The 26349-nt window shown below is 44.7% G+C and overlaps 1 protein-coding gene and 2 gene segments (V, D, J or C); all 3 read left to right on the plus strand.

Annotated features, from left to right (window-relative positions):
* Positions 1–26349, plus strand: part of LOC100619697 (zinc finger protein 420-like) — a 380349-nt gene that overhangs the window by 335045 nt on the left and 18955 nt on the right. Inside the window, exon 1 of one of the 3 annotated variants that reach the window (XM_056812729.1) lies at positions 25091–25336. The exons of 1 other annotated variant lie outside the window; for it this stretch is intronic. In XM_056812729.1, coding sequence (XP_056668707.1) covers positions 25281–25336 — 56 coding nt within the window. In that variant the 5' untranslated portion in view covers positions 25091–25280. Of the gene's footprint in view, positions 1–25090; positions 25337–26349 lie in introns of those variants that run through there. One more of the 3 variants, XM_007477651.3, reaches the window with a different exon arrangement.
* On the plus strand, positions 5884–6558 carry LOC130453785 (immunoglobulin kappa variable 1-39-like). The segment is given in 2 exon segments: positions 5884–6014; positions 6245–6558. Coding segments are annotated over 2 exon segments (363 nt in total).
* LOC100619659 (immunoglobulin kappa variable 3-15-like) lies at positions 15406–16124 on the plus strand. The segment is given in 2 exon segments: positions 15406–15510; positions 15739–16124. Coding segments are annotated over 2 exon segments (435 nt in total).

Raw genomic sequence — 26349 nt, forward strand, 5'->3', positions numbered from 1 at the left:
AAATAGGTTTTGAACAAGGACACATGTCAAACCCAATGGAATTGCACGTTGGCTATGGGAGAGGGTAGGAGGAGGGGAAAGAAAGAACCTTGTAACCAAGGAAAAATAGTCTAAATTGACTAAATACAATTCTCAAAAAAGGGAAAGAAAGAAAGAAAGGAAGGAAGATGAGATATAGATCTGAAAGATGGTCCTGAGGAAGAGAGACTGAATTGTTCTGCTTGGTCTCCAGTGGAAAACTAAGAATGATGACTGCAAGTGCCAAAGGACAGATTTAGGATCGAGGTAAAAACTTCCCAACAATTAGTGCAATCCAAAAGGTAGAAATGGCAGCCTTAAAAAACAGTGAAGCTCTCCATCATGTTCAGTTTTGTCTCACTCTTGATGACCCCATGTGGGATTTTCTTGGCAAAGATATTAGAATGTTTTGCTATTTCCTTCTCCAGATCATTTGACTAGTGAGTCACTGAGGCAATTAGGGTTAAATGACTTGCCCAGGGGCAAACATCTAATAAGTGTCTGAGGCCAGATTGGAACTAAGGATGATGAGTTTTTCTGACTTGAGGTTAGGCGTTCTATCCACTATACCACATAGTTGTCCTCCAATATTAGAGGTATTTAAAATCAGTAGGAAATTTATTTATACTTATGTAATTTGCTGATATTATTCTCATTTTCAGTTCATTCAGACATGATTGAGAGTGGAGAGATGATTGTCCCTAAGCCTGGGGTGAAATCTCCACACTGATGTGGGCACAGACCTATGGGAATTAGCAAACTTACAGAGCAGCTCCTTTGCCCCCAGACACTCACACCTGAAAACTATCCCAGGTCCAAGACACAATTTGGGTGAGCAGCACCATTGGAACTGAGCTCTTCTGTTTGGTGTTAGAAGCCTTCCCCATCCTGACCCTTTCCTACCTTTCCAGCCCCCCCCCCACTGTTCTTCCCATCAGACACTCCATCTCTTGCCTTAGTGCCTTTTCAGTGACTGTCTGCCATGCCTGCAATGATCTCTCCTTGACAGAGCCATAAGATCCTTTTCTTGTTATTTGAACATCCTGCTAGTGCCCTGTAGATCCTCAGTTAGAATGATGGTTTTGAGAAAGCCAAAAACTAAACTGACTCATATGGTGACAGATCTTGAACCTGATTTCATGCTTCAGCTCTAGGATAAAGTAATTTCTGAACATCACATTTAATGCAACTTTGTACAGATAAGAAGGCAATTTCTGTGGAGTAAAATGAGAAATCCTCAATGCATTATCCCCAGTGAGGAAAAGCATTCAAGTTAAGGTTGTAGTGACACCCATTATCCCTGTTGCTCTCCTCCAGGGAAAAGGGAAAAGAAACCTCTTTCTACACAGCCAACAACAGAGACAGCCTCTCCCTGGAAGGAATAGACCCTCACCCTGTCTGAACCCCTTTCTGACTTCCTGATCCTCCTGAGATGAGATTCTCTCCCGTTGGACAGCACTTAGGATAAACGACACCCCTGCCCAAGAAGTAACTCCGAATGTCATCACAAATTCTTAATGAATATTTTTAGGTTTCTTGGCCCCTTTTGGAAGTCTGGATCGAATGATGGTGCATGGCACTTCTGCCTTTGTTTTCCTCCTGGTGGGGGTAATTTTGCTTCTTCTCTTGATGAGATTCTTTATCCTCGCTTGTAGAAATATCACTAGATTGCCTACTTGTGGACATGAGGGGCAGCTGGCTTCCAAAACAAAGAAGGGGGATATGGCAGAGCCCTAAAGATGCTTTGGTCCAACTGAGGAAAAGCAGTCAAAAAGATAGGCCTGAATTTCTGCTCTGAAATCCTTTGGCAAGGCCCAATGTCGAGAGAACTTTAGTTCTTTGTTAGGAGCCAAGGTGAGCTCCAAGGTAATAAGTTAAGCCATTTCTCATGTGGGTTTCACTGTCTGGTCAGTCCTCAGACAAGCAATATCTGCAAGGAATAACATTATTTTAGGCCAGAGATCTTGAAGCTGAATCTTCCTAGACACATGGATGCTCAGACCAAAAACCCTTTGTGTTCTGTGATGACCAAATGGCACCTGTGCCCCCTTACTACCCCATAACTCACGATTGGCTAATTCTGATGTAAGGTCTAGGATTCCTGATTGGCTTTCAGTGATGTCATGCTTCGTTACTTACTAGCTCATCATTTCTTGTCAATATTGGACCTGTTGGCTCAATAAAGTGGAACTTGTGATCCCATTCTCGGCCCCCTCGATCCTGTCAATGTCTCATCCCCTCCGACCCCTCCTCTCCCTCCTCTGCCTTCTCCCCCAGAGCTGGTCTCCAGGGAGGACTGGCTCTTATCACCTCCTGCTCCCTATTCCCTGAAATCCTTCAAGATGAAGTTGAGTCCAACTCACTCTGGACAAACAGCCGTTTCCCAGAATCTTCCCCTCCACACACACATTTCCAAAATGTTGAGAAATTTGCTCAAACTTGTAAGAATGGAGAAATGGAGAGACCTTTACTGCTGTTATTTTGTAGCTAGGCTTGATGACGGATGAGCCTTGCTGGGCTGTTGATCTCACTGACCAGAGGGTTTCAAGGGTATGACCCTGTGATGAAAATTCATTACAGGGAGGGACAGGATCTAGCATGCAGATGAAAACATCAAAAGGGTAAGAATTTGACTGTTTGCTTGGACTTAGTGAAAGGCCAACCACTCTTTGATGTTTTTCTGATACCAGCCTGACAGGATGTCAACAATGGCGAACAACCCAGACCTTTGGCTTAATGGGAATCTCTTAGAGCTGACACCCTAGAATACCCTATCCCCTCTACCTCTTTGAGATATCCAATAACTTACCTGACTGCGTATTAGATGGAAATACAGTGGTTTATTACTTAAGACAATTTAGGGAAGGGCATAGGAAAGAGGTTATCAGGATACCCTGTGAGATTTCCCTTCGAATTGATCTTGAGTCCTAGACTGTGGCCATCAGCCAGGATCAATCCTACCAGAATGCTTCTCTTCCTAATCTAAATATAATATACCCAAGTACCTAAGTAAATAGTTGAGTTTAAATCAGTAGTAGAGATAGTTTATTCTTCTGGTCAGACACACAGACCACCCTCTTAGGATAAAATTCTGTTTGGGTCAATCTCCAGAGTTTGTCTGACTACCAAGGTTCACAGGAAGATCTCTGAGATGATTGCCTTTATATAAGAATTACAGCACATCACTTTTGGGACATTTATGGCTTTAGATGATATTGATCTCACACCAGAGTGCAGGATACACCTCCACTCTCATCCAGGATTCAAGAAATCTCTGCTCTTCATTTCCATTCATTCCTACATTCTGCCAGGACCTTCCCTCTGGGATTATCCCCATTTTACTCTGCATCTAGGTAGCCCCTCAGAAAGTTTGCAGATTCCGTTCTCTAAGATTAAAATTAATATCCAATAACTCCAAGTATTATATTTTATAAGATTTATTAATAATCACTTGAAGTAGAGGAACTAGAAAGAACAAAAGTAAGAACCTGAGTAAGGAGAAGTCAAGAAGTCACAAGCAGCAACTCAGAAGCTCACAAGGAAGATCCCTGCCAGTCCCCCCCAAGAACTTATGCCCCGAACAAAACATGTCTCTCTTTTCTCTCCTTTTGAGACAACTGGATGGAGATAAACCACTGGGAAACCTCCTGACTCTCATGCCATTGCCTCAACTGAAAAAGGTAGAGGGGACAGTCAGATGTCTAATTCTGTTCTTGTGTTCCAGGATAGAAAACAAAATCCTCCCTAATCTCTAAAGTGCCAGGAGCTGTGTCCATCCACAGAACCTACAGAGCTCAGTTCCTGACATGGTGACAACTGATAAATTGACATCCACACAACCTTTTGTCCTGCACAATTATCTTATTAACTAGGAAGCATGACTGTTATTACATGCACTGAACAGGTGAGGAATGACTCTCTACTCTTCCAGTTTAACATCACTACAAGCTAAAGGGAGGAGTTTGTACTTAGTTGTCAGTAACCAGGGTTTTCTGTAAGTAGAACACAGGACTGGGAGTCAGAAGATCTGACTTCAAATCTAGATTCAAACATTCCTTCTCTAGCTCTCTGATGCTGGGTAAATCACTGAGACTTGGTTTCCTCATCTGTCAAAAGAAGATAATAATAGTAAGGACTCACCCAGGATTGTTGTGAGATAATGGCAGCATCAGAGGAGAAGAGGCAGATACAAGGGAAGTTCCAAACCTAAAATCCATTGACCTTGGCACCCAATTACATATTGGGGGTGGGGGTGGGGTAAGTGAGTATGAGAGATAGTGAGGAGTCCAGCAGCAGAGGGTTTACAGAAGAGTCCAAAAAGGCACAAGGAAGGGAGAGATTGAAGATATACCAAAGAGATGCCATAGAGGTGATCATAGATTGTGGGAATGAAGGTGTCAATGAAGGACAATCAGCTTTGGCCAGGATGAAGGGGCCTTCTGATTCAAAGACAAGGAGATGGCAGGAGGAACATGGGACTATATTGGGAGACCTAGAGAAGTCTAGGAGAGAAGAGGACTTGAACCCAGAAAAAAAGCAATGTTCTAGCAGTCCCAAAACAGAATAAAAACTCTCCAAAGTTTCCCTTCCTGTGCATTTTACATGCATAATTTCCCAGAAATCCTACACAGAGACAGAACCTGTAACCCAACACAATGTAGATCTTCCCCTGATTATTTATCTTTCTGAAGACTTCTACTGATCAAAGCCTGGTTCTCCATGCAGGATCTCTCCTTGGCTTCCTGTTCATCTCATCTCTTTTGCTGATCAAATGTGTCATTCATCATGGATTCCACAACCTTTCACCAACAAGTCATTGTAGATAATGTGAGAATCTGCATCTTTTCAATGATGCATCTTTCCATTGCCCTGCTGTTGTAGGGGTGAAGAGGTGCACCCCTGGGGTTCAGGAAGGATACTTTTTGGAAGAATGCAAGACTCCAAAACTTAGCTTAAAAATAAAAAGATAAATTTATTAATTTAGAGAGTAATGTTGAGGATGGCCAGGAGGATGGTACAGGTGGTACATTCTTCATAGTAAAGATTACACATGATTTAATGACCACCATAGCAAAGGAGTAGAAAAATTTGGAATTCCACATTTTAGAAGGCAAAGAATATGGACTCACAGCCAAGAATATCTAAATCAGAAAACCGGAGTATAATATTAAACAAGAAAAACAATGAAATAAAGGTTTTCACCATTCTTGATGAAATAATAAAATCTGTATAAAAACATTGAAGAGAAACATAAAAATGAACATATGAATTAAAAATGATAAAGGATTAAACCAGGGACTAGCCCTTACCATTCTTCTGCTGACATTCAAATAGAGGTGATATTATATATGTAAACTTAGAATCCTATTATCCTCTGGGGTCACAGAGGGAGTCTACTTAGACAGGACCTAATAGTGGTTCCCTCATATTTTGATCTTAAGAAAAGAATGGTTATTAATTATTTGACTTTACATCCATTCTTGGGTTTTTCAGAAAAACCAGGAAGCAGCTTGAAGAATCAGGGATCTAACTAAAATGAAATTTCATATTCATATTTAGAATGAAAACATCTCTCTCTCCTCCTCACTGACTCTTCTCTAGGCTCAGAGGTCTAGTCTCTCCTGGGAAGACAGAGAGGCCTCCCTTGTGTTAGCCACAACCTGCCATCTGCTCTGCAGCTGTGACCCTGCAGCTACCCTGGGTAGAGATGGAACCAGAGAAACCATTTAAGCATGGGATAACACACTCTGCTCAACCTAGTATAGAGTCTGGCCTTTATCTGGCCTCAGCAAACAAAGCAGCAAGGCCAGAGGTGGTTCTGGGTCTGTTTTGCATGGGGAGGTCTCAGCCCCTGCACAAGGCTGTCCTGACATATAAATACATCTCTGTCCCCGTCTGCCTCATTCTGGGCTCAGAGCTCTCTGCCTGCAGCTCTACAGAGGACACAATGATGTCCCCATCCCAGCTCCTCTGCCTCCTGGTGCTCTGGGCTCAGGGTAAGACCAGCCACAGGCTGAGACTAGGGGAGGTTCAGCAGGAGGTTCCAGAACTATAAACCCTATGAGGGAGGCAGAAGGAGATGTTCTCTACAGGCAATGGGATGCCATGATAGACTGAGGCACAAAAGAGATGGTGTGAGAGGAGGGGACTCACTGGGGAATTCATGGCACCTGGATGTGGTCCTTTACCTGAATCTGCTTTTTCTCCTTTCTTCTTCCCATCCCAGAGTCCAGGACAGCCATTGTGATGACCCAGACTCCAGCCTCTGTGTCTGTGCCTCTGGGAGAGACAGTCACCATCAGCTGCAGGGCCAGTGAGGACATTAGCAGTGCTTTAAACTGGTACCAGAAGCCTCCAGGAAAACCTCCCAAACCTCTTATCTATGCTGCTGATCAACGGGAGTCTGGGGTCCCTGCCCGCTTCAGTGGCAGTGGGTCTGGGACAGATTATACTCTCACAATCAGCAGTGTGGATGCTGAGGATGGTGCAGATTACTACTGTCAGGAATATTATGATTCTCCCACAGTGATGGAGGCCTGAACAAAAACCTCCCCAGGCTGTGGAGTCCTTCTGCTCAGGGCAGCAGCTGCTTCCTGCACAGCATCTGACTCAGAGTCACCAGGGAGCCCAAAGAGCACTGGGGCTGAGAGCCCAGCTGGGGGGCCACAGAGCCCAGGCTGTCTCCTCTGACAAGCCATTGAGGAGGGCAAAGAGGGAAGAGGAGAGAGAACCTTCCCTGCAGACTCTCTCAAGTAGCCTCAGAAACTCCTCTCACACACCTCCCTGAGGCTGGTCCCTTCCTTCCTCCCTGCTCTGCCTTCTCTGCCCCTTCCTGGGGGCTGCTCAGGAAGCTCCTCAGGGTTCACTAAGGGAAAGCCTGGAAGGGCTCCTGGGAGGGGGGCTGGCCTGTCCCCTCTGAATTTCTTCCTATAGTCTGCACTGACTGGCAGGACTAGGAGAGGATCCTTAGCAAGGTCTTCCTGGGCATCCCATGAAAAAGGACACATGAAAGGCTTTATGAATGATTCCAGAGAGCCCCCCAAAATGGCAGCTGACATTATTATTCCCTTTTCCCTAGAAATATAGTTCTGCTAAATTCAGATATATGCAGGGGAGATAGCCTGAAGGATGAAGAGCCTTGATTTCTGGCCCTTGTAAAGAATGGCTGAAAGAATTAAAGCCATAGTAATTGCAGAAGGGAAGATGGGATAGAGATCTTCAGAGATCTGAATGACAGTCCTGCAGAAAGAGACTGACTGGGCTGAACAAATTGTGGTATATGTTGGTGATGGAATACTATTGTGCTCAAAGAAACAATGAACTGGAGAAATTCCATGTGAACTGGAACAACTTCCAGGAATTAATGCAGAGTGAAAGGAAAAGAACAGGAGAACACTGTACACAGAGAATGCTACACTGTGGCACAATCAAATGTAATGAACTTCTCCATTAGTGGCAATGCAGTGATCCTGAACAACTCAGAGGGATCTACAAGAAAGAACATTATCCACATTTAGAGGAAAAACTGTGGGACTAGAAACACAGAAGAAAAACGACTGCTTGATCATATAGATTGGTGGGGTTGTGGTTGGGGATGTAGATTCTAAATGATCATCCTACTGCAAACATCAACAACCTAGAAATAGGTTTTGATCAAGGACACATGTAATACCAGTGGAATTGCACGCCAGCTACAGAAAGGGTGGGGGGAAGGAAGGGAGGAAAAGAATATCATTCTTGTAACCAAGGAATAATGTTCTACATGGACTAAATAAATACATTTTAAAAAAAGAACTAATGAAGTCTAAATAAAAATTACAGCATGCCATTCTTTACTTTAAAAAAAAAGAAAGAGACTGATATTCTCCAGTTGAAAACTAAGAATGATGACTGCAAGCGCCAAAAGATAGATTTAATATTGAAGCAAAAACTTCCTAATAATTAAAGCAATATAAAAAATAGAAATGGCTGCCTTACAAAACAGTGAATATTTCCATCATGTTCAATTGTGTCTCATTCCTGGTGACCCCATATGGGATTTTCTTGGCAAAGATACTAGAATGGTTTGCCATTTTCTTCTCCAGATCATTTGACCGATGAGCAACTGAGACAGAGTTAAATGACTTGCCTAGGGGCAAACAGCTGTAAGTATCTGAGGCAGAATTGAACTCAGGATGAGTTTTTTTCTGACTCCAAGCCAGCCTTCTATCCACTGTACAATCTTGCCCTCCATTATAGGAGGGATTTAAACAAATACTAGATATCTATGTATATACATATATTAGTCATATATAATCTATTTAATATATAATATAGGATTAAATAGATTATAGAACATGACAGATAATACCATTTTGCTATTTTATTTTTCAATTAAACCAGGTACATTTCCAAAAGAGTTTTGCCTTAGAGGGGACCTCACTGCCCTCTGAGATTCCTTTCATCTCTGCAGTTCTTTGTGTCATTCTGAAGTTGGGCAGTCCCAAGGAGGCTTGGTTAAGGTAGATGAAGAATGCAGGGAAGAGGCAAAAGGAGAGTCTGACAGAAGCTGGAGCCTAAGTATATGCAGAGGACAAAGCAGGGGGGAGATACAGACAGGTCAGTCCTTCAGCATCCAGGAATTCTGCCCTTGCACATTGCACAGAGTTCAGGAGTTCTGCATACCTTGGCCATTTAGCTGATGGATCAGGAAGCATCTCTACAGCTTAGGGATGAACAAGCATGATGGGCTCAGTAAGTTGCTGCTTCTCTGAGTCCAGGCTGGAGAGAAGGGAGGAGAGGATCCATGTGACATTTAAAATCAGTAGGAAATTTATTTATACTTATGTCATTTACTGATATTTATATGAAATTATTAGTATTAAATTATTCTCATTTTCAGCTCATTCAGACCTGATTGAGAGTGGAGGGATTATTGTCCCTATGTCTGGTGTGAAATCTCCACACTGATGATAGCACAGACCCATGGGAATTATCAAACTTACAGAGCAGCTCCTTTGCCCCCCACACTCACACCTAAAAACTATCCACACAATTTGGGTGAGCAGCACCATTGGATCTAAACTCTTCTGTTTGTTCTTAGTTTTCCCCAATCTGACCTCTCCCTACCATTCTAGCCTCCTCACACATGACTCTCCCCACTGTTCTTCCCATCTGACTCGATCTCCTGCCTTAGAGCCTTTTCAGTGACTGTCTGCCATTCCTGGATTGCTCCCCCTCCTGCTCTCCATTCTCTGGATTCCTTCAAGACAAAGTTCAGTCCAATTTAAGCTGCACAAATAAACATTTCCCAGAATCTTCTCCTCCACACATACATTTCCAAAATTACTAGCACCTTCACTTTTAGATTATCCCCAATTTACTCTGCATATAGGCAGCCCTCAGAAATTTTGCAGATTCCCATCTGAACTAAGGCAATGCATCAGTTAACACAATAAAGATAAAAAGGAGAATTTCTTGGTTTCTCAGGACATGTAAAAGGTCAGTTACACTATACTAGAGTCTCTTAAGCGTGCAGTAGGATTATGTCTAGAAATACAAAGCACAAAACAATTTAAAAATATTTAATTGAAAAAATATATTTTCTTGCTAAAAGATGTTGATCATGTCCTGAGCATTCAGTGTGTTATAAGGTTTTTCCTGCGCAGGGTCTTGCCTCAATGTTGATGGATGCTGACTGATCAGGGTGGAGGATGCTGAAGGCTGGAGTGGCTACATCAATTTCTTCCAATGAGAGAACAATGAAGCTTGCACATCAACTGACCGAAGCTTCCTTCTTTTCAGGAGAGATTTCTCTGTGACTCGTCATGCTGTTTGGTAGCATCTGACCCACGCCACTTTCAAAAATGATAGTCCATCCTCTCCAACCCTGTCACTGCTTTACCTATTCAATTGTCTCAAGAAAGAGGAAGGTCTGAGGAGACGGAGTAAGAGAGGTGAACTGCCTGTCTGTGGAGCAGTTGGAACACACACAATGTTTACCAATTAAGACCTACCTCTTATATGAGTGAGATCTGTGTCGCACCCAAATGCAATAATGATATCAAAGATTGCTAATCAGAGACTGCCTTATGATATAAAATTATAATGAAACTGGTAGAAACATTGTGAGAATTACCAAAATATAGCACAGTAACACGGTATGAGCACATGCAATTGGAAAAATGGCACACATAGACATGATGGACACAGAGATGACACAAACATTTCATTTTTTAAAATATCCAATATCTGTGAAGCACAATAAATACTAAGTGCAACAAAACACACATCACCTGAATGTTTTAGATGCAGAACTGTTTGCACAAAGTCTCTGCCATTGGAATGTGAGCTCCTTGAAGACAGGGACAGTTTTGGTCTTTCTTTGTATCCCCAGTGAATAGAACAATGCTTGCCCCAAAGCAAGCACTGAATAAATGCTTGTCATTTCTTGGTTACTTCTTTTACCAAAGCTATTACAGCACATACATATTTTAAGCAAAGGGCATTTAATTAAGTGGCAGAGCAAATAAAATGGCAATGAGGCAAACAATGCACCTGGGATACAGCCTTCCCATCATTTCCCATGCCACAGCTGGGAGAAAAGGCATGAGGTGTGGACACATGGACAGGGCAATGCCCACTCCTGAGGAGGCATCCCAGCTGGAAGTTAGCTCTGGGGCAGACTCTGCCTCCCTGCTACAGAGAGAGCCCCTCCTGGCATCTGAAGGGACAGCTGAGGTTCTCCCTCTGCAGGATGCTGGGCTGAGATGCTCCACCATCTCCATCCTATTCTGCTTCCCTGGGGCCAATCCTACCTCCTTTGGTTCTCAGGGTCCGGCTTGTCTTCTACTCCCACCTACTGGTCTTCAGCTGACTGGCCCCTGCAGTGCAGGTTGAGTTTTTAGCTGCTGCAGCCCCTAACTTAGGACCAAGTCCATCCCTTGTGATGGAAACACCAGCAGAAGCCCCTGAGATCAGCCTAAATCTCTCTGGATTCCCTTGGATTCAGCCTGGCTTGCTTTTGTCATTGGACTTGAGCCAGGCTATTTCTTTCCCCTAACTGCACTGCTGTTCAGACTCTCTACAAATCTCAGCTGGAGAAAGACTGGGAAGGATGGGGCACAGACAGAGCCCTCTGTCCTACCTCCTTCCCAGGAACAAGGGGGTTGCAGCCCCTCCATCCGTACTTAACACCTAATGAAATCAGTCCAGGTCCTTCTGCAGGAAAGGCAATGGGGTCAAAGCTCTCTAGGATGGAGGGTCTCCATGTCTGTTAAAATTCTCAGCTTCACCTCTATGACTTGTTGTGGGCTGGTTGCAGTCAACCATGGACAGAACTCAGCATCACAATCAGCAGTTTAGAAGCTCACAAAGAAGATCCCTGCCTGTCCTTGCCCAGAGCTCATGCCCTGAACAAAGCCTGCCTTTATCTTCTCTCCTTTTGAGCTAACTGGATGGAGATGTGCACTCATGATTCTCATGCCATTACCTCAACTGAAAATGGTAGAGGGGAGAGTGAGATGTCTAATTCTGTTCTTGGGTTCCAGGATAGAAACCAGGATCCTCCATAATCTTCTCCAAAGTGTCAGGAGCCATGTCCTTCCACAGAATCTGCAGCACTTAGTTCCTGAAATGATGATAACTTATTAATGGACACCCACTTGGGTTGTTAATGACCTGGCATTTTGTCCTGCACAATTATCCTCTTAACTAGGAAGCAGGACTATTATTATATGTACTGAACAGGCAAGGAATAACTCTCTACTTTTCCAATTTAACATCACCACAAGTTAAAGTGTGGAGAATACAAAGTTACAATCTATTGGCCTTGATGCCAGATTAGGGAGAGTGAGAGTGACATATAGTAAGGATCATATGGGTTACAGAAGAGTCCAAGGGGTCATGAGGAATGATGTCACAGGCTGATAACTCTGGGTCTATCTAAGATTAAGAGCTGAGAGCCCTCGTCAGAGGTTGAGATCTCATGGTCTGTCTGAAAATGGGTCTGAGTGCCCTTGTTTCCACCCTCTTTTAGCTTACCATAACAAGATTGCTCACCATTCCATGAACCCTGGATGATGCACTGAATCATTATCTTTTACCCACTGCTCTATCTACATTTTTGTTATACTTTTCCATGGACTTTTCTCATGGATGATTGTTTTTATTTTCTGTGGTTTGTACCTTTAAAAGATCTATCAGCTTGCAATAAACTTGTACTCATTCTGCCAGCAGCAGGTGAGACCCTTCTGACCCCACACTGCATCTGTTATCTTTTGATTCTTATCTTTTCCCTCGTCCTTACCTACAGTCGAGGTCCTTCTAATTTCTACCTTTGTATTCCTCTATCATTTTCCCTCCCCCCTACTTGGGGAACTCTGGTCCCAGTCCTACCCCCCCCCACTCTGGACTTTTACAGAATGGAGAGATTAAAGATAAACCAAAGAGATGACATTGAGGTGATCAGAGATTGTGAGAGTGGAGATGTCAATGGGCAGTTAGCTTTGGCCAGGATGAAGGGGCCTTCTGCTTCAAAGACAAGAAGATGGCAGGAAGAGCAAGGGACTACACTGGGAGACCTATAAAGAATAAAAAAAGACAGATGGGAGATTTGCAAGGGTCTGTGGGTGACTTTGCAAAGCCTGGCACATGCACAGAACCCAATGGACCCCATTCTGGAGTGGGGGGACTGTTTAAAAGGTGGCACATGGAAATCTATTGGGTCCATTGATTGCTGGACATGGAGGAAATCAGAGGCTAACTTCCTGTGGCCATTTTTTATCTTGCTGAAGGAAGTAGCTGAGGTTCTCTGCGAAAATCTTCAAGGTTAGTGTAAACAAGAAACTACTGTCTCCTGGGAGCTGTGACATCTTTCCCCATCCTGACATTCTTTCTGTGTGTGAGCATGGAAGACTCAGAAACTCTAACCTAAAGAAGAGCCCGACCATCTCGGCTCAGGCCTCTGATTTCTAGCCATCTTTACCTGACAAACTGTAAGCTGTTTTCATATAGTAAGTGGATCAGCTAGTCAGATTTAGGTAGCTAGAGGGTTTTAGGCAGAGGGAGAGAGAGTAGTTAGTGTAGCCCCAACTTTGTTGGGCACCAAAGAGACCTTCGTAGGTCAGACTGAGTGGGTGAATATAGATATTGTTAGATTCTAGGGACTCCTGCACCCTGGTCCACTGACCCATCCTATTTGAGAAATAAATCAAGTTATTTTTATAACATCAAGAGAATAGTCAGATTGTGTTAACCTGTCTGAGTGCTGGGAGGTCCAACATCTATGCCTACATCCTGTGACCAACTACCATTTGGTTCAACACTGATCTAAATCTATAAACCAAACTTGTTGACTTCTATCAGTTCCCAAACTTATTTATTTCACCTAGAAAAGTCTAGGAGAGAAGATAAAAAAAAATGTATCAGTATGGCATAGTCATTCAGAGGTTGTAGGAATGCAGGTATCAGCAGACAGATTAGCTTTGCCAAGGAGGAAGGGTCTTTTTTTCATATAATGTTGGTAGAGGGGAGGAGGAACCAGGGAAGTAGATAGGGGAGATTCTTAGGGACTTCCCGGAATAGTTTTTAGACACAGAGACAACGGTAATTTAATTAGTCCTTAAGTATGTGGGTAATATAACTTGCTGTTGTTGTAATGTGAAGATACCAAGAATTAGCTGGTTCCTTGGTACTATCACAAGGAAGCACCTACAAGCCTCTTCTCTGGCTCAGTGTGCTGTTCAAAGTCCCGGACAAATTACAAAACAGATCAGGGTTTATTTTAAAACCAGTTAGATGGAGGGAAGGATGAAGGTTTGGTTTCCCTGATCACTAAGGATTCTAGCTAATTTTCCCACCTCTACAACCTCTGTATAGATATCTCTTCTTCGTCTTCCAAGCTACCTAGACCCTACTCTGCCTGTCTAGATATTCCCCAGCTATCTGACTATCATTTCACTAAAGATCCTTCCCCAAATACAGGTTTTGTTGAGATATAAATTATTCAGAATGGCTTCTGAGTGACCCTTTATGATAAGGTTCACTTAAGTTGGATCAGGCTTTAGGACTTTCCCACCACAGGCTCGATGGTCACTGGTTTCAGTAAACAGGAATACTTCTCTGTAGGCAAGAAGATGAGTGGATCAAGAAGTAAGCAGGATTTCATCCAATCAGATACTGGAGTTGGCAGCTTTGGCTTCCAGGAGATAAGAAACAAAACTCCCCCCTGAGCTCACATAGATTGTAAGCAGGAGGAAGTTACTGCTTCAGGATGTCCCAGAAACAGGAAGTCCAAAAAGCCCCTCTCCTCTCCTCTCCTCTCCTTGTGTCCACTTTTATTCGTTCCTCACATACCAGAACAGATCCTGTTCCATTCCTCTACATGTGATGCTGTCCAACACACTCCTTTGCAAACTTTTCTTTCTGTTGCCTGTTTGCAATCCAATTCTCTTTTTTCTCTATGACAGTCCCTATGATTAATAAAAATCCTCCAAGACTTCTGTCCTGTGCAGTTCACATCCATGTCCTTACAGAAAGCCCATACAGAAGATCAATGTTCAACACACTGGGAACCTTCCTCCAATTATCTAAGTTTCTTGAGGCTATGAATTATGACCCTGGTTCTCTATCAAGGGCTGTCATTTCAGCTACCTGGTCAGACAACCTTTAATTCTGATGAGTGAGACATGAATTTAATTGTGTAATGAGAAATTGCTAAGCAGCAAGTCATTGCTGGTACATGTGCATCTTCTTCCATCCATGATCCTGCACCTTTCCATGGCCTTTGGGTCCCCTGCAGTGGAACTCAATGAAATGAGGATCTGAGGAGTTTAGAAGTGAAGACTGTGATATGGAAATGGCCATGTTGGCCCCTCGGTGGTGTCTGTCCGTCACATCAAGCCCGTCTTTCTATCAGGCCAGAATTCACTTCCCAACATGCTTGTATTTCCCTTTTCCCTCCCTGAGCCCATTCCTCTCCCTGTCTTTGAAGTTCATCTTTTCATTCTGCATTAACTAATTCCTTTCTCAGGTGATTTCTCTTTCCTAATGACTTGTTGCTGTCTGTCTCCCAGACATCTGTAGCTCCTCTTGGCTGACTCTCTGCTCTGGACTCAGATATCTACTCAGTTGTGGGAAGACAGAAAGGGCCCCCCTTGTTTATCACCACAACCAGCCATCTGCCCTGGCCTTTCCCTGTGACTCCCCAGGCAGCCCAGGCAGAGATGAAACCAGAGAGACCATTTAAGCATGAGATCACACACTCTGGTAAGTCCAGTATAGAGTCTGACCTCCATCTGGTGCCTAAAGATGAATCTGGGAGGCCAGAGGGGGTTCTGGGTCTGTTTTGCATGGGGAGGTCTCAGCCCCTGCACAAGGCTGTCCTGACATATAAATACATCTCTGTCCCCGTCTGCCTCATTCTGGGCTCAGAGCTCTCTGCCTGCAGCTCTACAGAGGACACAATGATGTCCCCATCCCAGCTCCTCTGCCTCCTGGTGCTCTGGGCTCAGGGTAAGACCAGCCACAGGCTGACACGGGGGGAGGTTCTGCAGGAGGTTCTAGAACTATAAACCCTATGAGGGAGGCAGGAGATGTTCTCTACAGCCAATGGGGATGACATGTCAGACTGAGGCACAAAACAGATGGTGTGAGAGGAGGGGACTCACTGGGGAATTCATGGCACCTGGATGTGGTCCTTTACCTGAATCTGCTTTTCCTCCTTTCTTCTTCCCATCCCAGAGTCCAGGACAGCCACTGTGATGACCCAGACTCCAGCCTCTGTGTCTGTGCCTCTGGGAGAGACACTCACCATCAGCTGCAGGGCCAGTGAGGACATTAGCAGTGCTTTAAACTGGTACCAGCAGCCTCCAGGAAAACCTCCCAAACTTCTCATCTATGGTGCTAAATATCGAGAGTCTGGGGTCCCTGCCCGCTTCAGTGGCAGTGGGTCTGGGGCAGATTATACTCTCACAATCAGTGGGGTGGTGACTGATGATGGGGCAAATTACTACTGTCAGCAGTATGATGAGTTCCCATCCCACAGTGATGGAGGCCTGAACAAAAACCTCCCCGGGCTGTGGAGTCCTTCAGCTCAGGGCAGCAGCTGCTTCCTGCACAGCATCTGACTCTGAGTCATCAGGGAGCCCAGGGAGGGCTGGGACTAAGAGTCCAGCTGGGGGCCCCCAGAGCCCAGGCTGTCTCCTCTGACTAGCCATTGGGGAGGGCAAAGAGAGAAGAGAAGAGAGAGAACCTTCCTGCAGCCTCTCTAAGCAGCCTCAGCATCTCCTCTCACCCCTCCCTGAAGCTGGTCCCTTCCTTCCTCCCTGCCCTGCCTTCTCTCTGCCCCTTCCTGGGGGCTGCTCAGAGGAAGCTCCTCAGGGTTCACTAAGGGAAAGGCCTGGAAGACAAGACACAAGTCAAGATGCCTGGGATGGTCTGGGATGCCATGGAAGACCTTGGCATCCTCTATGTCTGACCAAGTTCTAAGTCCTCCACAGAGCCTGCTTCATCCAGCTTCACATTCCTTGGAACAAATGGTTCTCATCCACCCATTCCACCAGGGGAGTCTTCCCATGCCTGGGATAGAAGCTCCCTAAATCACTGTAAGGTTTGTCCTTACACTGTCCATTACTGTCAACCTAATGGAGTCCATCAGCCAAGGCAGGTTGACCAGGGGCTGCTGCTGGCCCTGCTACAGCTTCGTGGAGCCACAGGTCAGAGTTACCTGACAGGTAGACACCCAAGTAGGAATGTAACCCTGAAAGGGGCTCAGCAAGTCCTCACCACAGAGGTGCTCGTCCTCCCTGAACACCCCATTTCAACTGAAACCAAAAGAATCAAAGAGAGTCCCAGAGCCCCTATTACACAGCTAGGCTGCAGTCAGGGCCATCATCAGGGACCAGAGGAGAGTGTCTGCAACAGATTTCATTCTCACAACTGGCTGTGTGACACCTGATGTTGCTTCCTATTTCCATGATCATGCCTTCAGGTGAGGAGAGATGCTGAATGAAGTCCCCCTCTTGGGGATTCTTTGCCCCTTGGGGTCAGGAAAGAATGGCAGGATTACTGACATGATAGACAGAGAAATGAACTTGGAGTAAGAACAATCTCTCATAGTCATCAGCCCTGTGATTCTGGGCATATCACCGCTCTGAACCTCACATTCTTCATCTATAAATTGGGAATAATAAATAATAGCACCTCCCTCATAAAGATGTTGTGAGTATTGAAGGAGATATCACGTGTATGTAAGCTCTTTAAAAACCTTTATAGTCAAGTCAATGAACTATAAGCTCATTGGCTATAAATACTGTTTCCCTAGCACCCAATACATACTTACTGCTTATTGAACTTAATTGGATTTTAGGGATGAATATTAAGATTTAAATTCTCTCAAGAGACTGACTTTTGAAGAATAATGTAAGTTTATTGATTATGTCACGATTCTTGGCTAGGCCAGCATCACAAACAATATTGTGTTATAGGTCTCCATGGCTCTCTCTTGACCAGGAATGGCCTGAGCTGCCTCAGGCAACTTAATGAATAAAGTTTTAGAAGCTCGTTATTTAGCTCCTTCTTGATCATCCCAAGGCATATCTAATTGGTGATAGCTAATGAAGAGCTAGTCCATCAGCCTATCCAGGCTCTACAGCATGGGGAATACCTATGAAGGAAAAGAATCCTTCTTCCTTTCATGTATTCACTTAATTCTGTTAAAAGGGAAGACATCCTGGAAGGCTGAGATGTTACATGGCTTGTCTGGAATTTCACACCTAATAAGTGTTTGAGGCAAGATTCAAACTCAGGTCTTCTGGAGTCCAAGTCCAACAATCTATCCAATCTACTCCCTAGCAACCCAGTTCAGACTTGAGGGGAAAGGACAGAGGACAAAAAAAAAATGCAAAAAGCAGCAGACTAGATGGTTCTCTGACCCAGATCCCAGACACAGAAATTCACAATAATTCTCCCTAATATAGAGGAAGTAAGACAATTTATTAAAAAAAAAATTCCCACATGCTGAAGCTTCTCAGCAGCTTAGGGATAAATAAGCCTGATGTGCCCTGAATCCAGACTGGGAAGAAGGGAGGAGGACTGTGTTCCATGGTACAATTAAAATTATGTTGCTCCCATTATCAGATCATTCAGCCCAGATTAGGAGAACATTGAAATAATCACACTCAGGAGAGGAGAAGGATTTTGGTCCAAATCCCTGGGTGGGGGAGAAGGGCGATCTCCACACTGATGAGGTCACAGATTTATGGAAGTGATCAAGTTTATGGAGCTCCCTCTTTGCTCCCACTCACACACACTGGACAGTTACTCCAGGTTCAAGACACATTTGGGGGTGAACAGTAGCCATTTGATCTAAACTCTTCTGTTTGATTTTAGAAGCCTTTCCCAACCTGACCCCTTCCTGCATTTCCAGCCTCCTCACATTTCCCTTGTTCTTCCCACCTCACACTCCATCCCCTGCCCTGATGCCTTTTCAAGGCTGTCTGTTTTCCTGGAAGCCTCTCCCCACCCTGTTCTCTGTCCCCTGGATTCCTTCAAGACTTAGATCAGTCCAACTTTTTGTGAATAAAGAGCTGTTTCCCAGCATCCTCCCCTCCACACACAGACTCCCAAATTGCTAGGACCTTCCCTCTGAAATGATGAACAATTTACCCTGTATTCAGGCACCATTCAGAGATATTTCAGGAGTCTTTTGCCCATATGGTATCCAGTGGGTTTTAGGACCCAAAAGGAACTCCTGCTGTTTTACTTTCCAGAGCAAGCAAGGTCCTAGTGCTCCTTCCTTCAGCCTAGTGCAGAGCAGGGTGTGGGGAACCCCTTGAACAGATCCTGGGGGTCCTTCCAGACTGTGAATTAGAGTTAAGGAGCTCCCTGGGGCGGTAGAGACCAGGGAAGAACCCTTTTGCAGGAACTGACCCTGTTTTCCCTGATTTGTGAAAATGCAGGCTTTTACCCCAAGTGTAGCTGGCTGCTGGAACTCTGATGCAAAGCCCTCCCACTGCACTCAGCACAGCATGGTCCTTGTGGACTGGGGGAACAATGCATAGGGGTGGCCTCCTAGGAATTGGTGTAAGACACCCCCCTCAACTTTTGACTGGCAGTGAGGGGCTGGAGCAGAGGACTCGCAAAACTGGCACTGATTGAGTGGGTCCCTGGCAGTTATCAGCGTCCCCCAACTTTTGAAAGAAACAGGTGGCTGTTCACTCGGGGGAGGGGAAGGGAAGGGAAGGGATTTAACTCCATTTTTCTTTCCCTTCTCCCTCCCCCTCACCCCCCACCCCCACCCCAAAGACCCCAGTCTTTGGAACTGGGCTAAGAGGAAGTGCTTTTTGGAATTATTTTCTTTCTTCCCTTCCCACCTCAGCACTTATCTTCAGACTGCATTTTTACAAGGAAATTCTCTTTGAATTTTTCTCTCTCCCTGCCCCAAACTTTCCTTGCACACTACCTGCCTTCCTTTAGTATATCAAAAGCCAAAATTTTTTTCTTTCTCTTCCTTTATCTGACTGCTTTTAGATGAAGACCTACCCACAAATGCCTTCCACTCGACATGCATTTATAGCGCCACCTACTGTCGAGAATTTAAACTTCAGAAAAATAAAAAGAATTCCTTTGCTACTACTACTAGTGATCTAAAATAATGCCATTAAATTGAATACATTTAAATAAAAGGATTATTAATAGAAAATATTAATAATATACGATTTAAATTAAAATCAGAATCCTGAAATTGAACAAAGCCCACATTAAATCAAATTAATTATATGCAATATTAAGGAATAATTTTAGAATACAATAATATTAGTAATACTATCAATAACAATAATTATTAGTTTTAAAAAACTATTATTATTCACCACTATTATTAATTACTAAAATTATTTTTGATTATTGATATTTGTTATTTATTGTTATTATTAATCACAATAATTATAATATAACAAATGCATATTGTTATTATTAATAACAACAATTATTATGCTAAATACACATGCATTATTGGTACTATTGCTGTGCAACAATTACTATTTCCTTATATTAGCCTTTTTGTTTTAAAGCTCCTCTTATTGCCTTCCACAATAACATTGAAGAACTTTGTGTCTCCACTTTTTTTATGTTTTAGGAACTTTTCATTGTTTAAGCTGACCATTTAGCAATACTCAAACTAGCTTAAATAGGACATACAGACTAGAAAATATGGGAAATACTGCAACAAACACTATCCACAAGCAAAGGACAAACTGTGGGAGTAGAAACACCGAGGAAAAACAACTGTCTGACTACAGCGGTTGAGGGGACATGACAGAGGAGAGACTCTAAACGAACACTCTAATGCAAATATTAACAACATGGCAATGGGTTCGAATCAAGAACACATGTGATACCCAGTGGAATCACATGTTGGCTATGGGGGTGGGGGGGAGGAAAAGAAAATGATCTTTGTCTTTAATGAATAATGCTTGGAAATGATCAAATAAAATATTATAAAATTTTTTAAAAATCATATAACTCATAACTCAGTCATGTATCTTGGTGTGATTCTGGTTTTGGTCAACACCTTCCTCAGGGGGTATTGTGTAAATATCCTAAAAATCCAAGGTTTAAAAAAATTTTTTGGAGAAATTTCGGGAAAAGAAATTTGCCAATATCCTAAATCAAGAAAGCAGATCCTTTTAGAGAAGGTGCTGTAAAGATGCCTGCAGAAGCCACACGCTGCATCAAAAGATCCAGAATGAACTTTGGGATATAATGAACTGAATTGAAAGGGGTTGAGCATACTTCATCTGAATGTAAACTCCTATGCCAAAGGGGACTTCCCCCTAATTGGCATTTTGTCATATCAATCAGTTTTTGTATTTTACTCTTCTCTCTAACTATCGTAACCTACTCTTAGAAAAATGCAATATTGTATGCACTTTTAGCTAGAAGGTGTTTAGAGTTATAAGATATAGTTAAATGATATACTGGGGAGACTGGTCTCCCCAAGAATCACAGGGTGGAATTGTGTCAAAAAAGTTCATTCCCTCCCCCTCCTGAGTAGCTTGACTTGTTCAAACATTCCTGACCTAACACAGTTACGCCAATTTTGCATGCCTGTATGTGCTGTATGTCAATAAAAGTCAAGGTTTTGGGCTTCTTGGGGAGAAGGGAACAGATAAGAGATGCAGGAACAGAGCAAGAGGGTAAGGGGGAAGGTGGAAGAGACTTGCAGGCTAGGGACCAGGTGGTCAGAATACTTATAGAAATGATGAGATTTAAACTGATAGTCTACCCTTCCTAATAAACTTTATAAAATATATATCTGGGTAGAAATATTATTTCAATTCTTACATGACTTAGGTCCAAGTCCATCCCTTGTGATGCAAACTCCAGCAGAAACCCCCAAGATCAGCCTAAATCTCTTTGGATTGCCTTAGATTCATCCTGACTTGCATTTACCACTGAATGAGCCAGACTATTTCTTCCCCCTCTCCACACTGCTGACACTGCTCAGACTCTCTACAAATCTAAGCTGGAGAAAGACTGGGAAGGATTGGGCACAGACAGAGGCCTTTGTCTTAGCTCCTTCCAAGGGAAAAAAGAGGCTGCAGCCCCTCCATCGATACTTAACACCTAATGATGTCAGTCCAGCTCCTTATGCAAGGAAGGCAATGGGGTCAAAGCTCTCCAGGATGGAGGGTCTCCATGTCTGTTAAAGTTCTCAGCATCACCTCTATTATATGTCCTGAGCTGGTGGCAGTGGACCATGGACAGATCTCAGCATCACAATCAGCAGCTTAGAAGGGAATGATGATGGCAGCTGGGTGGCTCATTGAATAGAGAGCCAGGAGGTCCTGGGTTCAAATCTTCATAGCTTTGTGACCCCATGAAAGTCATTGAACCCTTATTGGCTATTCCTTATACCTCCTCTGCTTAGAACCAATACACTAAGATGAAAGCCTCTTTTTTTTTTTTTCGTGGAAAGTAAAATAATAAATGGAACACAAATTTCATTGACTCATCAATGACTAGAGGTCTTAAGATGATGCCTCCAAAGGTACCAGGGTAGAGCAAACAAGGCTTTCTACTCAGGTAGTCCTGGGCTGGGTTTTCCAGGCCCCAATTTTTTTAGACAAAACTCCTTTATTTCCACTGCATGCTTATATATAAGTAAGAAACAAAAATTAAGACAATAACCTGATGAATTCTGGAAATCCCAGAAGATTGGATGAATTTTCCAATCTACTTGTAACCTTTAATTCTGGATTCAGAGATCTTATCTCATTTTTCCTAAATTCAGGCTTAGAGAAGCATTTTATATATGTGTAGGATAGCAAGGACCAGGATTTTTTATTTCTAATATAAGTACGTCTTACTGTCCTCTACATTCTCTATGAGCTAGAGAGTGTTCAGGAGCCAGTGGCAATCTCATGCCACAGTCAATGGCCAGCCATACTACATTAGGCTGTGTGTAAGGGGAAGCCCTTGATCAGCAGATGGGAGCACATACCCATTCAACGACCACTGTTTCATTTAATTTAATTTCATTTTCCCCTAATTACAACTAAAAACAGTTGCCAAAATTTTTTTTAAGAAAACTGAGTCTTGCATTCCCTCCTTCTCTCCTTCACCCTCCAAGATGGTAAGCAATCTCATATAGATTTTACATGTACAATCATGTAAAACAACTTTCAGTATTAAAAGAACCACTCCTCTAATTTACGGTCACTTGCCTGTTACTTTGGTGAGTGTATACAGGAAACTCCAGCACCTTGCCTTTCCCCTTTTAGTACAAAACTCTGTAATTGAGTTAATTGGTTGAAGAAAAAAATCATGGCACTTAGCGCATTCCTTAACCCTGGAGGAGGAGAAAAATGAAGAAAGAGCCCTAATTCAGCTCCTGGGCCCCAGAGACTCTGTCCTATGGCTGGGAGCCATGATGCCCTATAATCTTTCCTGAAACGATCTGAGTTCTGTCTCCCCATAACCCCAAAAGGCAGACAAGCCCAATCCAAGCCAATGCTAAAAGCATCAGCAAACTCATGGGCAAGAGTCAGGGCATGCAGGTGCCATCAGTACTTCTTTGGATGCTCTTGCTGCCCTCTGGGATCCCCAGTAGGGCAGAGGATGGGATTAGGCAAGAGAGAAACTGGCAATATCTCAGAGAAAGCTGACATGTGCATGTCTTGAATAAAAGAATAAGTGTCGGATTCAAATCTGGCCTCTGACATTTCTCTGCTATGTGATTCTGAACACGACTTTTAAGCTCCATTGCCTAGCCCTGACCACTTCTACCTTCAAACCAAAACACTAAAATGGAAGGGAAGGCATTTCAAAAAAAAATTAAAAGTCAATAAAAGAATAAATGGAATGTTGATCAGATTTGAAGATCCCAAAGGCAGGGGCTGGAAGCTAAAATACTCAATTAGAGTCCACATGATGTGCTGGACATTTCTATAATTATTATCTCTTTCAATTCTCACAATGACTCTGGGAAGCAGGTATTAATAATGATTGCCCCCATCCTATCATTGAGTCAACGGAGGCTAAGTGACTTGCTCAGGATCACTTCGCTTATAAAAGTCCAAGAAGAGACTTGAATTCAGGACTCATTGACTCCAGGTCCAGCAGTCATTTTGATGACCCAGACTCCAGCTTGCCTGTCTGTCACTGCTGGAGAAACAGCCACCAAGAGCTGCAGAGCCAATCAAGGCAGGAGCAAATATTTAGCCTGGTACCAGCAGTCACCGAGGCAACCTCCAAACCCATGATTTATTATACGTCTAAGCTGCGGTCTGGGGTCCCCAGCTCCGGTGGCCCTGGGTCTGGGACAGACAACACTCTCCCCATCAGCAGGATGGAGCCAGAAGACGTTGGACATGATGACTGTCAGCAGCATGATAAATAGTCTCCCGCAGTGCTTCTGCAGCCTTGAATGAAAGCCTCCCCCGAGGCTGGAGCCCTTCAGCTCAGAGAAGCGTGGTCAGAGCAGCCCCCGAACCCGGGGGAGCGCTGGGGGTCCTCCAGCCTTCCTCTGCAGGTCAGGCATCCCAGCCTGCCCCGTGGTAGGGAGGCGGGGAGAGCCAAAAGAGGACGCGGATCCCTCCGCTCTCGCCCCTGGCTGACAGGCTCACAGCCCACCTTCCCGGTCCTCCACTCAAGCTGGTCCCCTCCTGGTTCTCGCCGTCCTCAGCCCTTTCCTTGGCCGGCAGCTCAGAGGGAACCCAGCAGGGACCTCCTCATTAGGGGAAGGATCTGAAGGAGTCCTTGGAAGGTATGTCTGGTAATTCTGGATGCTCTTCAACAAGCCTGAACTGACAGGGAGGCCAAGACAAGATCATCACACTCATTTGGGGGCCTCCGATTTGGGGAACATCATTCTCAGGAATATCTATATCCCTGTCAAGTCATCAGCTCTTCTCCCTGGACCTGGGGACCATCCACAGTGACCATCACTCACTTCCAGGTGTTATTGGCCAGGCTCGGGTGGTGAGCACCATCCTGAGAAGCCTGCTTTAAGCTTCTCTTTCTGGTCTCTTCCCTTTAGAAGTGAACCTCTGTTCACTGTTCTGGCACACGATTTTTAATTGTGCCAAAAATTCAATAGGATTCTTACCCTTGGACCCATTGATCCCACTGCTAATAACAGATCACAAGGAGGAGGTAACAGATAACACATTTCTCTCAGCCTCAGTTTCCTCAACTGTAAAATGGAGACAAGGATACCTAGAATGACTGTTTGGCTAGTCAGAGGGTTTATTTCCCTCCCAGGAAAAAGTCCCTCCCTAAACTCTACATTTCTTCATTCAAACCATGATATCAACCCTTCTAGTTTGGCCAGAGTGAAATCTCTCCAAGATTATTTCTGCTTTTCAACCTAGAAACTACCTAAAAATTGTCCTTTGACAGAGTCTCATTAATAGCTCTTCACTATTGGTCTCTCTCTATTCTAACTCATTAAACAAGGGACAGCTGCCCACCCTCACACTCTCCTTCCCTGGGATTCTCCAGCAGCAGCACCTGCTCTCAGGAAAGGTTAGAGGGAGAGGCACCCCTCCCCCCCTCACACTTCCTGCTTGCCTTTATCTCTCCCTGTCCAACTGCCCTTCTTACATCACTTCCTCTCTGAAAGCAGTTTCCATTTCCTTTTCCTGTGGGCTGGTCTCCAGGGTAACAGAACCTCTTCCTTTGGGCCTGGCTCTCTGCCCATTGAGCCAACCAGCTCTTTCCCCAGTTAAGTTAAAATGAGGGATTAAGCATTCCCTTTTACACTAGCTAAACAGGCAATAATGAAAAGAGAGAGGGCAGAGAGTGAAGAAGAGTTCAGGAGGGCTCCCTGGAGGAGGTAAGATTGTCTTTTGGACTGTAGGGAAGCCAGTGGTCTGAGCTGGGGAGGGAGAGGCTGTCAGTTGCCCTGGGGGACATCCAGAGAAGGTGCTCCTGGCCAGGAGCTAGAGGTGCTGTTCATGGACCCCCAGGAGGCAGGTGTGGCAGGGAGGAGGGGGATGGGGCTGTTAGGGCTGGGAGTGCTGAAGAGCATCATGGGGGATTGGATGGGGGATGGGGTGAGCCTAGGCCAGAGGAAAGTCACCTCAGGAGCTGAATGGAGAATTGCAGGAAGGGGAAGAGAGGCCAGGAAGGTCCTGCAGTCAGGGATGTGGGGCTGAGGGGAGGAGAAGGGCTTCCTCAGAGGGAGGGCTGCCCTCTGGCCAAGGGAGCCCCACCTGGGATGCTGGGCACAGTGCCAGGCCTGCAGTGGGGAGGGCCTGGGTTCCAATCTGGCCTCAGAAACTTCCTGTGCTCTTGGTGGAACCCCACTTTGTCTTTGAACCCTGAACCTGGCCTGGCCCCCTGGACGGGCTTCCTGGCTAGAGGATCTCCCCTTGGAGCACTGGGACCCCCATGACCCTGCCCCAGCCCAAGAGGGCCTCCAGCAGGCACTTGAGGACTTCTGGGTTGGGGAGCTCCCAGGGGGTCCTCCTACAGGCCCTTCCTCCCCCCCCCCCCCCTCCAGTGCAGGGCTCTGGCTTTGGCTAGTTTTCTTGTCAGTTTCAGCCCACCTTGACCTCTTGGCCACAACCAGGCCTGGTTCCCAGGTTTTGCACCTCCCCCTCCCAGCCCTCCCTTCCCTCTCCCCCACCTGTACTGAACCCCCTTCACCTGCCTAATTCTCCTGACATGGCTCCAACCCCTCAGAAGGCCCAGATAGCCCTTTGTAGGCTTCATATTCCTTCAGGCTCCCCTCCATGGGGCCTGCTCTCCCTCTGGAGCTCTCTGCTGCCCCCACCTCCCTCACACTGATTGTCTGCAGGGGGGAGAGGAGTGTCCCTGGAATGTGGGAGAGAAGGAGGGGTGATG

This window comes from Monodelphis domestica, chromosome 1, assembly GCF_027887165.1.
Source record: "Monodelphis domestica isolate mMonDom1 chromosome 1, mMonDom1.pri, whole genome shotgun sequence".
Taxonomy (NCBI): domain Eukaryota; kingdom Metazoa; phylum Chordata; class Mammalia; order Didelphimorphia; family Didelphidae; genus Monodelphis; species Monodelphis domestica.